This window comes from Lycorma delicatula, chromosome 1, assembly GCF_047948215.1.
Source record: "Lycorma delicatula isolate Av1 chromosome 1, ASM4794821v1, whole genome shotgun sequence".
Taxonomy (NCBI): Eukaryota; Metazoa; Arthropoda; class Insecta; order Hemiptera; family Fulgoridae; genus Lycorma; species Lycorma delicatula.
The window spans coordinates 43,211,794-43,228,854 of record NC_134455.1 but is presented as its reverse complement, the minus strand read 5'-3'; the positions used below and the strand labels follow the sequence as shown (position 1 = coordinate 43,228,854).

General features: G+C 30.3%; 1 protein-coding gene across 8 annotated transcripts in view; it reads left to right on the top strand.

Annotated features, from left to right (window-relative positions):
- LOC142317691 (TATA-binding protein-associated factor 172-like) overlaps window positions 1–17,061 on the top strand; it is a 143,208-nt gene that overhangs the window by 59,150 nt on the left and 66,997 nt on the right. For all 8 annotated transcript variants that reach the window (XR_012754769.1, XR_012754772.1, XR_012754768.1 and 5 more), the window contains one exon: window positions 4,294–4,535. Coding sequence is in view for 1 of the 8 variants with exons in the window: in XM_075354252.1 (XP_075210367.1) it covers window positions 4,294–4,535 (242 nt within the window). In the remaining 7 variants the exon portion in view is untranslated. The remainder of the gene's footprint in view (window positions 1–4,293; window positions 4,536–17,061) is intronic.

The following is a 17,061-nucleotide window of genomic DNA, read 5'->3' as shown; positions in this document are numbered from 1 at the left end:
AAGTCTTTTGTTTAACTACTTACTGACTTTAAATTGTTAAAATAAGACAATAAAATTTTAAATGCTAATGTATATGCATGAGTCAGTATTCCTGTAAGCTAGTTTGTCCTTCCAGAATAAATTATGCAGGATCATAGTTACCAAGTTAATCTCTCCTTATTCAAGTTAAAGGAGGAACAGCCACTTTTTGGCCTGCTAGGCTTGACTGGAGACACCTTTTCTGTTCAAGGATTGCACAAAGTTTTTGATTGGTTTAGGTGCGTACCAGAAGTAATTCTCCCCTTGTAATCAATCCACATAGTTACTAATGTGGAAGTTGAGCACTGATGGGTAGATCAATCCATAAATTGCAGCATATTTTTTTTACTCTTTTTGATGATATGAAGCATAATTTAACAAAAATATGGAATTTTCCAATAATCAAGTATTTTTTTTTTACTGTAAATATTCTGCTTTTATAGGCGGCTAGCTTCTGAAATATAATTGAAAGATAATTATTTTATTGAATTGGTTTTTTTTTTGTGGGGTGCAGTATTGATAAAAAAAACACCTTCGAAAATTTAAATTATAATAAAGTAATTATTTTACTTTATTATTCTTTAATAAAGAATGTAATTACTTTTTTATTTTTTTTAATGAAATTATATTAGTTTGCTGTTTTGGTGGTACTGTTTAAGGAGTTGTTAAATTTTAAATTATTCATCTTTGACAAAAAAAGAAAATTAAAATCTTATTCAAACAAATTTTTTTTCATTGTATTAAACATCCATGAATGAATGTGTGAGTGTACTCTATACAGTTAATGTTTTAAATAATTTGTTTATTTAATTTAATTGTCTTTTTAAGTGTTGAACCATACTTCAACATTTTATTATGCAGTGTTTAATGAATCAAAAAGTAGTGCTTTTATTGTATATATATTCTTTGATTGTATACTGAATGTTCTACAAAAAAATTTTGTTTTAATAAGGTAATTAAAACAATATTTATAAATTGCTGTTACATTATATTTGAACTGTAGAATTATTTAAACTTCATAAATATTTATCACACAATATTTTTTATCTTAACATCATATCTTTATAGACTATATGTTTGTGTTTAAGTAGTAATTCTTTAGTCAAAATTAGTCATGGTATTTCTTTTTTTACTTACAATTTTTTTCTTTTTAGATTTTATATAGTTTATTTTATTTATTTGTTTCATTTTCCTGTTTCCTTGTTGTTGTAATAAGCATGCATGCTTAAGTATTTAATTATCATTATCATTATTTTTTTTTTTTTATTAAATAGAAAGATAAAAATACAAATTTACTATGTAATAAATAAACAAAGTCTGATAAATAAATAATACAGTGCATAAAAAAAGGAAATTCTTAAATATTACAATTAACAAATAAGATGCTTAGTTTTAAAAATGTAATCTATTTTAAATCATATGTGCATGCTCTTTTTTAAGTAAGTAAAATATTTATTATAAGAGGAAGAATGAAATAATAGTTCTTGGGAAAGGTTATTTTTATTTTAGATGATTTGATTTTTCAAAATGGTATACAACGCTTACCTTTTTTTTACCATGGCAATATCTACCCATTGTCAGTCACACAGCTAAAACTAAGAATTTAATTACTTAATTGTGAGAAAATCTGTGCTCTCATTTATATTTTTCCCAAGCTGTAAATTTCTTAACTATGACTTATCGATTCTTTCTCCTTTTATGTTCCTTACTGCTTTATTCACAAGTCTTGCAATGGCATATATTATTTTTTTCAGGATCATGCATGACTAAGTTTGCAAATAATTCTTTACTGCTTTTATTTACACAGATCTATTCAGAATGAGTTTCAAATTGGAAAATAAGTAAAAAAAGGGTTAAGATGAAGTAACCATTAACAGTGAATATGTTTAGTTCTTTAGTTTGTCGTGTTCTTCAGACTTTCATCTTTAGACCCCAGATATGTAAAGTGGAGACCTGGCAAATGGCACTTTAGTCATTAGAATTTTACAGCCACCAAACAAGAGTCTCCAGTCAGTCTGCCGGGAATATCCACCTCATCCCTAAAGTGGCTTCTCAGGCCATCAGTCAGCTAGCCCTCCGTCCTAAGTTTGAAGAATCTACTCATAGTAGAATTGTACTTGCACCTCAGAACTGATAGTAGAGGAAGAGAAGAAGAAATCACAGATAAGGAAAAAGAAATGGGATTATTAAGGACAATTAGTATATTTCAATCTTTCAGGACCCTTTTAAACTCTGATGCTTCATCTGGATAATATTTATGATATTAGTAATTTTAATAAATATCTGATTTCAAAATATAATTTCTCTTATTGCTAATTTTATTTTTATAAAAAAAGAGGTGCTTCAACACAATAAAATCTATGGTACTAAAGTAGTACTAAAATTCAAATGATAGTGACAGTCAGTTGGTGAATCTAACTGTTCAAGATGAAGACATAACAGTGTAACTACTATGCCTTGCTGAAAACCAATTACAGATTTTAAATCGGTGCGAAAAAATATTGTTATTAGAAAATACTGAAAAATGCAGGGTATCTCATCACAAAATTAGTTAATTGCTTAAAACATACCCAATTTCTATTGGAATTATTGTATTAATTAATATATTACCAAAATTATTTGCTTCTGAAATTAAACTGATATATTTTTAAGTGTGTAGTAATAGATTGCTGCATGTAACATGGTTTCTTTTTCATAACAAGTGTCAACACCATTTTAATTTTTAGCAATACACTTTCATTTAACTTTGTATAAAATATCCAGTTTCTCTCTGTTCTTTGCAAATAGATTTTATTCTTAATTAATTGCATTATACATTCTAATCTTAATGTACAACCAAGTTCACCAGTCTTTGTTAGCTAAATACTAGACACTGTTGTAAACTAAGGGACGATGAGTTATAAATAGCAACTTGCCACACTGATTGGTTCGGGCATGCACAGTAGGTTTAAGTGGTCTGTTGAGCATGTAACTGCCACATTGCTGTCAGTTCATTGTTGTTTGCCTTTGTGAGACAGTGTGTTAAAATGAGTGCAGTAATAACAATTCCTGCCAATTGTGAAGTTCATTCAGTGATTAGATTTCTATATGCAAGAGGACATAATGCTGCTGAAATTCACTGTCAGTTGTGTGAAACATATGGGACTACTGCAATGAGTGAAGGAAAAGTGGGGCAATTTTATCATGAGTTTAAGGCAAGCCTTTTAAATGTTCATGAAAAACAGAGAAGTAGCAGGCCTAGTGACTGGACTGACGATCTCATTGAACATGTGAATGCAAAAGTAAGAGAAAATTGTCACTTTACAATTAGCAGTTTTTGTCTAGAATTCCCTGAAGTTAAAAAGCCAACATTGTTGAGAATTGTGACTGACCTCTATCATAAATTGTGTGCATGTTGACAAGGGCTGAAAATGTTGACAGGTGCTTACAGATTATAGAATGACATCTGCTTGTGCTTTTCTCGAACACTTTAATTACAAGGGAGACAAATTTTTTCCATATTATCACTGGTGACAAAATATAGATTTCATATGTTAATGCTGAAACAAAACAATAACTCATGCAGTTGCATCAATCCAGTTCACCTAAACCAAAAAAATTCAAACAAACCCATTGTCAAAGGAAATCATGGCAATTATATTAAGGATGTGCTTTTGATTGATTTCATGGAATTTGGAACGTCCATCACATCAGAAGTCTGTGTGAAACACTTTCTAAACTGCATCGTACCATTTAAACCAATGACAGGAAATGTTGAGATCAGGAATTCTTCTTCACAATAAAACACTTCCATACACAGCAGCATGCACAACAGAATCAGTCCAAAAGTTTGAGTAGGAGTTTGATAAAAAAAGTCCTACCCAGTGACTATCATCTCTTCGAACACCTCAAGAACTGGCTTGCATCTCAATGATTCAAGGAAAGTGAAGAGTTGAAAATCTTGGTGCAATAGAGGCTATAATCCCAGGGGGCAGAATTTTGTGCAATGGGTTTGCAAAAGCTTGTTTCACAATATCAAAAGAGTTTGGAACAAAATGGTAATTATGTAGAAAAATTAAGTAAATAAGTATTTCAAACCTGTAGTAAATTTTTAATTTTTTTCCACTGTTCTCATTTTGTTACCATAAATTGTTTTTTTCTTCGGTATATTTGAGGACCTCTTATTTCAAACATTATCAGTCAGCCAATTTTCATTGTCCACACCTACTATAGAATATTGTAAAATTTTTTTATGTGTTTTACTATTAATTATTCTATAATTGTCTATTATTGTAGATTGGATCGACTGTTTGTACTGCTTGAGACAGGCTCATCTCCAGTCACACGTCGTGCTGCTGCAACACAACTTGGAGAGGTACAGCGTTTACATCCTCACGAGTTACATAACCTTTTATCTCGTTTAACAACATATTTACGTAGTCCAACATGGGAGACTCGTATCGCAGCTGGACAAGCTGTTGAAGCAATACTGAAAAATGTACCCCAGTGGGATCCACCCGGTGTTCCTGGAAATGATGGTAAAATAATTTCTACAGACTTAATTTGATTATTTTTCATTGACTAATGCCCTGCAGTTGAAAATCTTACTCTAATGAGTAGAGACACATAAAGAGTTTAAAATATAAGGTTAATATAATTTTGAAATATAAGATTCCATGCTTATCAGCTTTTAAGTATCAAATTTTTATTTTAGCTGTTGTTAAATTGAATAGATTGTAAATCATTAGTAACTTATTCATATACAAATGATAACCGCTTCGTAGACTACAATTTTATGTAATTATTGATAGCATCAAGTTGGTTTGCATTCAAATATCAAATTTTATTAGTGATTTTTAAGTAATAAGGAAAAAAATGATTAAAAACATAATCTGGATTAAAAAATTATTTATTGTAAAGTTTTTCGGGTATTAGGAGATTTGGCTTTGCTTGATTGGTGCTTATGGTATATTATCATGGGTAGGAAATATTGCCCCCCTCAAATCTGTTCACTGAAAATGCCTCTTTACCGGATATCAAGATTGCATTGACTGTTAGATCCCAACATACTCAGCATGGAGAATCTAGCAAGGTCAAACCTGCAGTCGCAGAACTGATAATGGTAAAGAAGAGTTCAGAAATAAGGAAGAAAGTGAGTGGTGAGAAAGAATGGTCTACTTATCAAATTAGGAATTTACCCTACTGTTAACAAGAACTGAAATTTGTAAATTTTATGTCATTAAGCTAAATTAAAAACAAAAAGAAACAAATTTACCTTCTGATTTCTTAGATCTATGCTTGCATATAAAAGAGAATTAATGTTTATCAGTTTGCCAGTGTTTTTTAAAATTATATTTTTTTATTATTTTTAAACTGGTATTTTTTTTTGTTTTGACAAACTTTTTCTGCAGATCATTCATTTAAATAAAAAAGAGAAATGAATATCACATGTTTGTTTACAAATTCTTGAAAAAGTATTTATGTTTTGATCATGTGACCTAAGATTTAATTTAATATAAAAGTAGTAGAGGTTTTGCAAGGATGATGGACTCAATCATTAAATCATTGTCTTAAAACCCATGAGTTCCCTAACTATTCATCGGGATCAGTTATCAAAATTGCCAGGAGATCCTGACTGAAAACATGTGTTGCTGAAAGTCATGAAAAAGTTTTAGTTTCATAAAAGTGATATAATTAATAAGCATTCTCCCAACAATAAAAAATATTTTTGTTGGAATGATAGTGATAAAGAAACCTTTAGATTTATGTTAAGATCAGTCAAATAAAATGTATATTGAAAATCCCGATACTAATACTTTACACAATAATTTCAAAGATTTTGATGGAGGGTGCAGAAAATATTGATTTATTAAAGAATAAAAGTATAATTCAAATAAGTGTAGTCTGTTGATAATAATTAACTGATTGGTCCATTGGTACAAAAGATAAAACAACAGCAAAGGAATGTAGAGGAATAAAAAACTTGTACAAAAAGCTTGTAGAAATTACTAAATGCAACATTTACAAAATAATTTACAACAGTATACATCAACTATTATAGGCTGACTGCAAGTAAGATGGTATAACAAACGTATTGATCAGCAACAGATTAATGACATAAGTTGAGGAAGCAAGTTTGTTTCCCAATAAGCGAGCTGGGTTTAATAACTGTAAAGGATATTCACGTTAAATTCTGTTATTTCTTCAAATATGGCAAAGGTAAAAAAGTTTTTCCAGAATCTTTGTAGATTTAAAGGGTATTTTTTAATTCAATTAATTAGGTTAAGCTCTGGTATGAATTATTTTAAACGGGTCTAGCAGGGAAATTATGATTGTTTGTAAGTTTTTTTTATTAAAACAGACTATACAAACAAATGTAAACTGAGATAAACTGATGTAAACTGTCGCTAGCTCTTTGTACAATCTATAAAAGATTTAACAAATTGTTTTAAGGTGGAAGAGGTTGGAAATTGGCACAGTTGATAGAGGATATTTTGTTATTTTAATGATATTTGCAGATGATACCTTTGTTTTGGCGGATTCTGTTTGCAATTTTTATAGCTAGCTAGAAATTTTTTAAGGAATATGAAATCTAAATTTTTTACTTTGAACATTAAAGTTGTCTTTAATAAATCTCTAGGAAGAAAAAATTCAGGTGTATGAAATGGAGTGAGTCACCATTAGAGTACTGCAATGAATATTGTTTTTGGAAGCGTTATTTTCATTTTCATGTAAATGTAGAAGTAACAAAAAAATGTATAAGTATAGCCCAACTTGTTCCCAGTAGTTAAAGAAACTTGATAATAACTAAATCAAAATTTAATCTTCGCTCCCAGTAATTAATAGTCCAGTGTTTGACAATAAAAATCGATTGTTACCTCAGAATTCTTTCGGACAACATAGATTTTTATGAAAATTTATAATTAAGCCTTTCTAACCTCTGCTTTAAAAGTTATATATTCCTGATGTGTGCTTTTTGTTTTTTGGGGATGAAAACTATCTTGTTAAAAAAAATTCAAAAATCATAGCTTTAAATGTTTCATAGATCAAAACCATTTTTAAATATGAAGAATACATATTTACATTCATATTTATTTATGAATACATATTTATTTTTTACATTCTTTTATGTTCTGGAATATAATTTATGATGTTTTACTATTTTTCAACCCTTAGAAACCACCCCTTATGAAAAAAATTGTTAAAAATATAGAAGTGTTTTGCAGCTCAAAATCATTTAAATGTGAAGAATAAACATTGTTCCTTATTCTGAAACCATAATTTATGATGTATTACAACGTTGCAACCCTTAGAATCCACCCTAATGGTGAAAAAAGACTTAGTTTTCAACAGCTTAAAATATTTTAATGGTGCATTTATAATGAATTATAAATGTTTTACAGTTAATCTAATTTATAATTTATTGCAACATCCCAAACCTTACAAACCAGCCTCGTGATTAAAATTAACATTCATGTTTACTTAAAATTAAAAACTAAAGTTATAAAATTACTAAAGGAGAGAAATAAAAATTTTATGTACATTATAATAGCACGTTTTATTATTGTAACTATAGATCATCACTAGAACTGTCATCACCGCCGACCTCATCCTCTTGGTCAGTAATTGAAGGACAATTTTGAGAAATGTCATCAGAGCATGTACCATAGGTAGGTTTACAAAAAAGTCCAACTTTTCTGCAGCCACAAGTAGCGCCGCATCCTTTTTTGCAATCGCAAATTATCATTTGAAGCAATTCTTCTGATGCAGGCATTTTTTGCATTTTAATTGGAAGTAAAGAGCCTTCATTATTCATCCCCAGTCAGTTGGACGAATATATTTGTTCCCGAACCACACCTGAGTTTGGAAATAGACTGACTACATCATATAAGAAATGTACATTCACATATATATATGTGCAATATACCTATACTCGTACATCTAAGCACACAAAGTTCTCATCCACCAGCAGGTGTTCACCTATTGTGTGCTCCATTACTTTTCTTCTCCTACCTATACTTTCATCTGTATATAAATATGTATGTGTGCACGCACGTGCATGCGAGTGTTTGTATACACACACATTACATGTATGAGGATATACTTATACATAAATATGTACAGTTTAATGTGTTCACTTTTTTTTTTTTTTTTTTTTGTCTTCAGTCATTTGACTGGTTTGATGCAGCTCTCCAAGATTCCCTATCTAGTGCTAGTCGTTTCATTTCAGTATACCCTCTACATCCTACATCCCCAACAATTTGTTTTACATACTCCAAACGTGGCCTGCCTACACAATTTTTCCCTTCTACCTGTCCTTCCAATATTAAAGCGACTATTCCAGGATGCCTTAGTATGTGGCCTATAAGTCTGTCTCTTCTTTTAACTATATTTTTCCAAATGCTTCTTTCTTCATCTATTTGCCGCAATACCTCTTCATTTGTCACTTTATCCACCCATCTGATTTTTAACATTCTCCTATAGCACCACATTTCAAAAGCTTCTAATCTTTTCTTCTCAGATACTCCGATTGTCCAAGTTTCACTTCCATATAAAGCGACACTCCAAACATACACTTTCAAAAATCTTTTCCTGAGATTTAAATTAATTTTTGATGTAAACAAATTATATTTCTTACTGAAGGCTCGTTTAGCTTGTGCTATTCGGCATTTTATATCGCTCCTGCTTCGTCCATCTTTAGTAATTTTACTTCCCAAATAACAAAATTCTTCTACCTCCATAATCTTTTCTCCTCCTATTTTCACATTCAGCGGTCCATCTTTGTTATTTCTACTACATTTCATTACTTTTGTTTTGTTCTTGTTTATTTTCATGCGATAGTTCTTGCGTAGGACTTCATCTATGCCGTTCATTGTTTCTTCTAAATCCTTTTTACTCTCGGCTAGAATTACTATATCATCAGCAAATCGTAGCATCTTTATCTTTTCACCTTGTACTGTTACTCCGAATCTAAATTGTTCTTTAACATCATTAACTGCTAGTTCCATGTAAAGATTAAAAAGTAACGGAGATAGGGAACATCCTTGTCGGACTCCCTTTCTTATTAGGGCTTCTTTCTTATGTTCTTCAATTGTTATTGTTGCTGTTTGGTTCCTGTACATGTTAGCAATTGTTCTTCTATCTCTGTATTTGAACCCTAATTTTTTTAAAATGCTGAACATTTTATTCCAATCTACGTTATCGAAAGCCTTTTCTAGGTCTATAAACGCCAAGTATGTTGGTTTGTTTTTCTTTAATCTTCCTTCTACTATTAATCTGAGGCCTAAAATTGCTTCCCTTGTCCCTATACTTTTCCTGAAACCAAATCGGTCTTCTCCTAACACTTCTTCCACTCTCCTCTCAATTCTTCTGTATAAAATTTTAGTTAAGATTTTTGATGCATGACTAGTTAAACTAATTGTTCTGTATTCTTCACATTTATCTGCCCCTGCTTTCTTTGGTATCATAACTATAACACTTTTTTTGAAGTCTGACGGAAATTCCCCTTTTTCATAAATATTACACACCAGTTCGTATAATCTATCAATCGCTTCCTCACCTGCACTGCGCAGTAATTCTACAGGTATTCCGTCTATTCCAGGAGCCTTTCTGCCATTTAAATCTTTTAATGCTCTCTTAAATTCAGATCTCAGTATTGTTTCTCCCATTTCATCCTCCTCAACTTCCTCTTCTTCCTCTATAACACCATTTTCTAATTCATTTCCTCCGTATAACTCTTCAATATATTCCACCCATCTATCGACTTTACCTTTCGTATTATATATTGGTGTACCATCTTTGTTTAACACATTATTAGATTTTAATTTATGTACCCCAAAATTTTCCTTAACTTTCCTGTATGCTCCGTCAATTTTACCAATGTTCATTTCTCTTTCCACTTCTGAACACTTTTCTTTAATCCACTCTTCTTTCGCCAGTTTGCATTTCCTATTTATAGCATTTCTTAATTGCCGATAGTTCCTTTTACTTTCTTCATCATTAGCATTCTTATATTTTCTACGTTCATCCATCAGCTGTAATATATCGTCTGAAACCCAAGGTTTTCTACCAGTTCTCTTTATTCCGCCTAAGTTTGCTTCTGCTGATTTAAGAATTTCCTTTTTAACATTCTCCCATTCTTCTTCTACATTTTCTACCATATCTTTTTTACTCAGACCTCTTGCGATGTCCTCCTCAAAAATCTTCTTTACCTCCTCTTCCTCAAGCTTCTCTAAATTCCACCGATTCATCCGACAACTTTTCATCAGGTTTTTAAACCCCAATCTACATTTCATTATCACCAAATTATGGTCGCTATCAATGTCTGCTCCAGGGTAAGTTTTGCAGTCAACGAGTTGATTTCTAAATCTTTGCTTAACCATGATATAATCTATCTGATACCTTCCAGTATCGCCTGGCTTTTTCCAAGTGTATATTCTTCTATTATGATTTTTAAATTGGGTGTTGGCAATTACTAAATTATACTTCGTGCAAAACTCTATAAGTCGGTCCCCTCTTTCATTCCTTTTGCCCAGCCCGTATTCACCCACTATATTTCCTTCCTTGCCTTTTCCAATGCTTGCATTCCAATCTCCAACTATTATTAAATTTTCATCTCCCTTTACGTGTTTAATTGCTTCATCAATCTCTTCGTATACACACTCTACCTCATCATCATCATGGGCGCTTGTAGGCATATAAACGTTAACAATCGTTGTCGGTTTAGGTTTTGATTTTATCCTTATTACAATGATTCTATCGCTATGCGTTTTGAAATACTCCACTCTCCTCCCTATCTTCTTGTTCATCACGAAACCTACTCCTGCCTGCCCATTATTTGACGCTGAGTTAATTACTCTAAAATCACCTGACCAAAAGTCGCCTTCCTCTTCCCACCGAACCTCACTAATTCCTACTATATCCACATTTGTCCTACCCATTTCCCTTTTTAAATTTTCTAGCCTACCAACCTTTTTTAAGCTTCTAACATTCCACGCTCCGACTCGTAGAATGTTATTTTTTAATTTTCTGGTGACCCCTTCCTTAGTAGTCCCCACCCGGAGATCCGAACGGGGGACTATTTTACCTCCGGAATATTTTACCAAGGAAGGCGCCTCCATTGTTGCTATGTGAAAATGCAGAGAGCCACATTTTCTCGGAAAAAAAGCAGCTGTAGTTTTCCATTGCTTTCAGCTGCGCAGTACTCAGAGGACTGAGTGATGTTGATACGGCCGTTTAAGTCATTGTGACTCACGCCCCTAACAACTACTGAAAGAGCTGCTGCCCTCTTTCAGGAATCATTCCTTAGTCTGGCTCTCAACAGATACCTCTCCGATATGGTTGCACCTTCGGTCCAGCTACTCTGTATCCCTGAGCACTCAAGCCCCCTCACCAACGGCAAGGTCTCATGATTCATAGAGGAGGAATGTGTTCACATATATTCATAAATGCTCTGAAACTGTTGAGAATATAAAAATTTACATGCTCCAAAAATTTCACTGAAAAAATACAATTGGTTTTTCAACAATAACTTCCTTAATTTTTGAGCTATCCAATTGCCCAAAAAACCATTTTGCAGGGAATTTCAAGGGCGACAAGGCAAGACAAGGCAAGGTAAAGTTCAGATTCCTTGAGTCCTTTGTTTTAGAAGTTTTTGAGCTTAAAGGCTTGAGGAAGGTGGTCCTTGCACTGAAATGCAAACTTCTAACCATCCTAATTTTTATTCTATAGAAATAAAAAAAAAATATTTCAGTAAAAATAGACTATATTTTTGTACTGTAGTATTTTTTCGTATTTTCTTTAGTTTTTGAATTATTGTGAAAAAAAGAAAAATTTTAAGAAATTTCAAAACATTTATCAAATATGAATCAACCTTTTTTTTCAAATCTGATAATTCCAAACCAGTCAAACTTCTAGAACATACTGCTAGTACTTAAATAAAGTAAATTGTAAAAGGATTATGTTCAATTCCAATTGTAGAAAATTCATTTGTTTCATTGCTGATTTTTTTTCTCGAAAAAACAAAACAACTATTTTATTTTCATCGTAACTCCGTTAGTTTTCATGCTAATGACTTTCACCAAAGCTAATTTTAAAAGTCTTTTCAAGAGTGCTTTGAAAAAGTATCCTATCAATTTTCCTCAAAAAAATTTTCTGTTATTTAACGTTGGAAGGTTTGATTTCAGTTTTCGGTGAACAAAAAGTTACGTTCAGTGAGACATAACTCAGTTCATATTGTATCAACAGAAGAAAAAAACCAGTCTCTTCATTATTTTATAAGCTTCATTTTTTCTAATAATAATTTTTTTGATAAAACGTAAGGTTTTTGAGTTATTTGTGAAAATCCTTCAATGTTGGATGAAAAATCAATATTTTCAATCACAAATAACTCAGAAAGTATTGACTACAAAAATTTTTTATAGAACATATTTTACTTAGAATCTATTCCTCCATCAATTTCTGCGGTTATTTTGAATTTAATTAATTAAAATAATTAATCATTTCCATTCCCAAGAAGGGGTGGCATCCACCCCCAGGGTTAAAGCACACTTCGGCACTATATAACTTTTGTTCCTTGAGCTATTCCCTAATTACTGTCTAAAATTCACGTCAGTCAGTTTTGTCCGAAAGAATTCTGACCGAAAAACCATCAAACACTGGAGTACAAAAAACTATAATTATTAAATCAAAATGTAATCTTAGCTTGCTATCGTTACACTGTTCAGAGAAATGGTATTAACTATTTTTCTATATGCTGTTAAGATTTAGATTCTTCATTATTAAGACAACACTGAAATTATTCAAGTTCAGTTTTATTAAAAATTTCTTTATTTCAAAAGTAATTCCTATTTATTTTATTAGAGTTGAACTTTGTATGAAGACATCCATATTTGGAATAAGTAAGTACTTACGTTGCCAAATAATAAATTCCCTAAGGTTACATATTTTTCAATTTAAAGGATGTACAAGTTGTATATGATTAGTATAGAAATTTTCCAGAGATTGGGGATTTTATTTGTTTTGCTGCTTCACAGTATACTTTACAAGATTATTGGAGGGATGTTTAAGACAAATAGTAGTTGACTTACTCTGGAGAAGTCTATTGATAAATCATAGATAGAGTTTTGGTATTAAGCAGTTGTTTACGTATCACACAACGTTATTTGCAGTTTGTAATATATTTTTCTGGAAATTATGGATCGTGTATTTATTGATTGCTAAGTATGATGCAGTAAGAAAAAGAATATTTTCAAGGATATTTAAGAGGCAGAAGAAACCTACATGATATCATTACTGTTGCATCATTAATTATTAAAATTATTACAATTTTAAACTTAGTGGTAACACATTAACAATTAGAATTTTTTATTACAGATGAATGAAGCATGATGATAGATTTAATATGATGGCTTTGTTTTCTAAAAATAATATCTGTGTTTTTTAATTTAATTGAATAATGACTGTTTATGTAATTTGACAGTAGAAAGCCAGTACTAATTGAAGATGTTTCATACAAAAGAAATGTAATGAATTATTTCAATTATTACGTCAATACACCTTTTATTGAGCATAAAAAAATTAATAAATGCAGATAATTGACCTAAATGCTTGATGTAGAACATACAAAAGCAGCTTATTTAAATAAAAGTTTGTTAATTCTTTATAAGCAAACAAAGAATCAAGCAAACAAGTATTCAAGAATAACAATAAAAAAACCATACACCTTGGCATTATTATACAACAAGAGACTTTTGTTTAATAAACTATACAATATTAAAAAGAAACTTGGCTATAATTATGTTTCAGTGAAAACAAAAATCTATAATACAGATTTTAAGGAGTACAATGTTTATTTGATAATATAAAAAAAAATTAATGAAAGCATAATTATTTTTTTTTTAAATTATGTATTAAGTACATTAATTCAAGAATGTATTGATAAAAGCTGTGCGATAATCAATTCTGGTTGCTTCATGAGAATGGATGATTTAAATAAGCACGGAAAAGTACCTATTTTTGTTTTCATATTTACATGACTATTTGAGAATTAAAAATAGCAATCCATCATTCAATTTACAAAATTTAATTTCCTAGAGATAAGACACTACAGATGCGAGACCTTTGGTGAGTAAAAATTTATGCATTTGTTAATGCAAATTTTCTGGGACATCTCAGCAAAGATTGCTTCAATCTCTTCTTAAATCCTAGTTTTTAGTTCATTAATGCTGACAATGAGGATGATGTGGGAGCACTGGCGCTTTTTAAAAATTTCCTAAAAAAATACAATTGAAAGATCTGGTGAACTCATTGGCCAAAGAATACATTCTGGAATTCAGCATTCTGAAATGTAATTGTTCAACTCAGCATGGAGAAATATTTGAATGTCACAGTATCATGTAAGCAATCATTTCCAAAAAATAAAAAAGTCCTATAATCCATATGAAGACATTTCACACTGAAGTTTTCACTATGTAATGATTGGTGGTTTAAAAGAGGAAGATCCACTACAGCCCAATAGAAAAAGTTCCTTTTTGAAATATAACAATTTAGATCAAAGTCAGCTCCATCAAAAATCTAAATATATTTCACAAAATTTTGGTTTTGTCATATTTTGGCTAAAACTTTTCAGAAGAAACCTTTTATATAACAAATTTTCAGACTACCTAAATCTTACAATAGATGAAAACTAAAATGAGAATCTGCATACTCTGTACTGTGTGATGAGGAAGCCTAATAACAGTATATTACCATGCAGAATGCTTAGAACTCTTCAGGAATAAAACACTTGACGATTTTGGTTTTCAGATATTTTTTATTATGCCTGGGATGCTTCTAATCCAACACTGATACTACAGACTACAAATTTCAACTCGTGCTTTATAGCATGGAAGTGTACCACTTACTCACGCTATAATAAGTGATACCTCATCGCTCAATATATGAATGATACCAAAGTTAGAAGTGACAATGAAATTTTGGTCTTGCACAACTTAATAATGGTTATTGTTTTTATATAATACTTTTACTTTAATCCACTCTTAACCAAGACCCCTGTAACTAAACAGTACTAATTAGGGAAGAAAATGATCTCAATCTTACCAACTAAAACTATCAAATGAACAATTCAAAGTAGCTCTTTTGCAAGTACCATTCTGTACTTATAATTTCAATATATTCTAATAAAAAATATACATATATTCAGTAATCCCAACTTTTTTTCTAGATTTTAAAAGTACTGTAGAAATGCCGTTGAGTACTTGTTTTGGATTATAGGAACTGCTTCAAAATGACGGCCACTCAGTTTCAATTTCATTTTGGTGAAAAAGGTAAAAGTCACAGTAAGTAGGTCTGGTAAAAAAAGAGCATGACAAGCAAGAATAAAATTATTCACCATCAGGAAACTTAATGGTGTGAACAACCAATGGATAGGATGTAAATTAGTAGTAAACTGCAGTTGCAGCAAAGTTTTTTTTTACACATTTTGTAATAAATCTCCAAACATCAGAACAAAAATCAAGATTTTATTAATGTTGAAAGGAACAAATTCACACTATTTTTGAGATAGAAAGTTTGAATTTCAGACCTTCTACAGCTTCTTTCATCTTGATGAATGTAGGAGTTTCTAATGCAATGATTATTCTGTTTAAAGATTAAACCGGTGATGAAATTCAAATTTCATCACCTGTTATGATTCTAACATTGGCATTTCTTATAGCTCAAGAAACATGCTTATGCATCTTTACTTTTGAACGTTTATCATGAATTCAGCAATTTTGTTTTTTTTCATGAATAACTTTTTTTTTCTGAAATTAATAAAAGCAAAATAGAAATCCATGTAAATGTCTACATGGATTTCTATTTTGTTTTTTTTTATTGATTTTAATTTTAACTTTTAATTTAATTTTATTAATAACTTCATATTTTATATATATGCAGTTTCAATTTTAATTTACAATTTAAAATTTTTTAATTTAAAAAATTTTAGTTTTTTCTGTTTTGATTTAATTGAAAGGGATCTTTTAACAATTTTAGATCTCATATATAGTGTAGGGTTTTTAATTTTAATGTGTAATTTGGAACCAACGATTTGAAAAATTATATAGAGCAACTGATGATGCGATTGTTGAGAAGTGTAAAAAAAATTTAATTCAGAGTAGAGCTACTTTTTTTTTTATTTCTGCTGAATTTATTTCCTCAGTTGTTTATTTTTATTACTAGAGGTATACTTTTATCCCACAACATCCTCTGCTAATAAAGTGGAAAGACAGGAGTGGGACTGAAATTATAGTTATAAAAAAAATAATGAATGAAATGAAGTCCAACAAAATTTTTAATTATTCCTTACAGTTCTTCTTACATGTATAGTAGACATATGATATTGAATTGTGAGTTGGAATCCCATTCTCCTCAGATACAGTGCATTCATTTAGAGGTTTGATTTTATTTTAGGATCTACTATAGTATCATTTTAATTAATATTTTTCTTGGCTTTGATAATGATTATTTAGATTAAAGTCTTTTCCATTTTCTTTGAAAAAAAATTTAATATGACAGTCTTTTTCACAAAATGAAGTTCTAAGTCTCTGACAGTTTGATAATTTGATTATCCTAAAGGTAATAATTTAATAAGTGAGATTTATGTAAAGAAAAATTTTTATTTTGTGTTTTATCCATACAGCCAGTGTGTAATATATATATATATATATATATTTATTTATTTATTTATTTATTTTTATTATTTAAATTCTGAAGAATCAATTTTTTGTAATCAAATTTTTTCAGTTAATGCATATATACAAATTAGGAATAGAAGCTCAGGCTTAAAGAATTAGATAACTCAGTTATTAGTTTGAGTTTTCATGCAATCTCCAGTTAGGAAATATACCAATGATCATGTTTGTAAATACATTCAATACTCTACTAACTTGAATAACGATTTGGTTGTCATACCAGTTACCAGAACATACCAGCATGATACCATAAATGGAACCAGGGCATCAAACCCAACTTCTAAGGCACTTGCCCAAGAAAGGTGCACTTCAGTTTAGGAATAATAGAGAATTA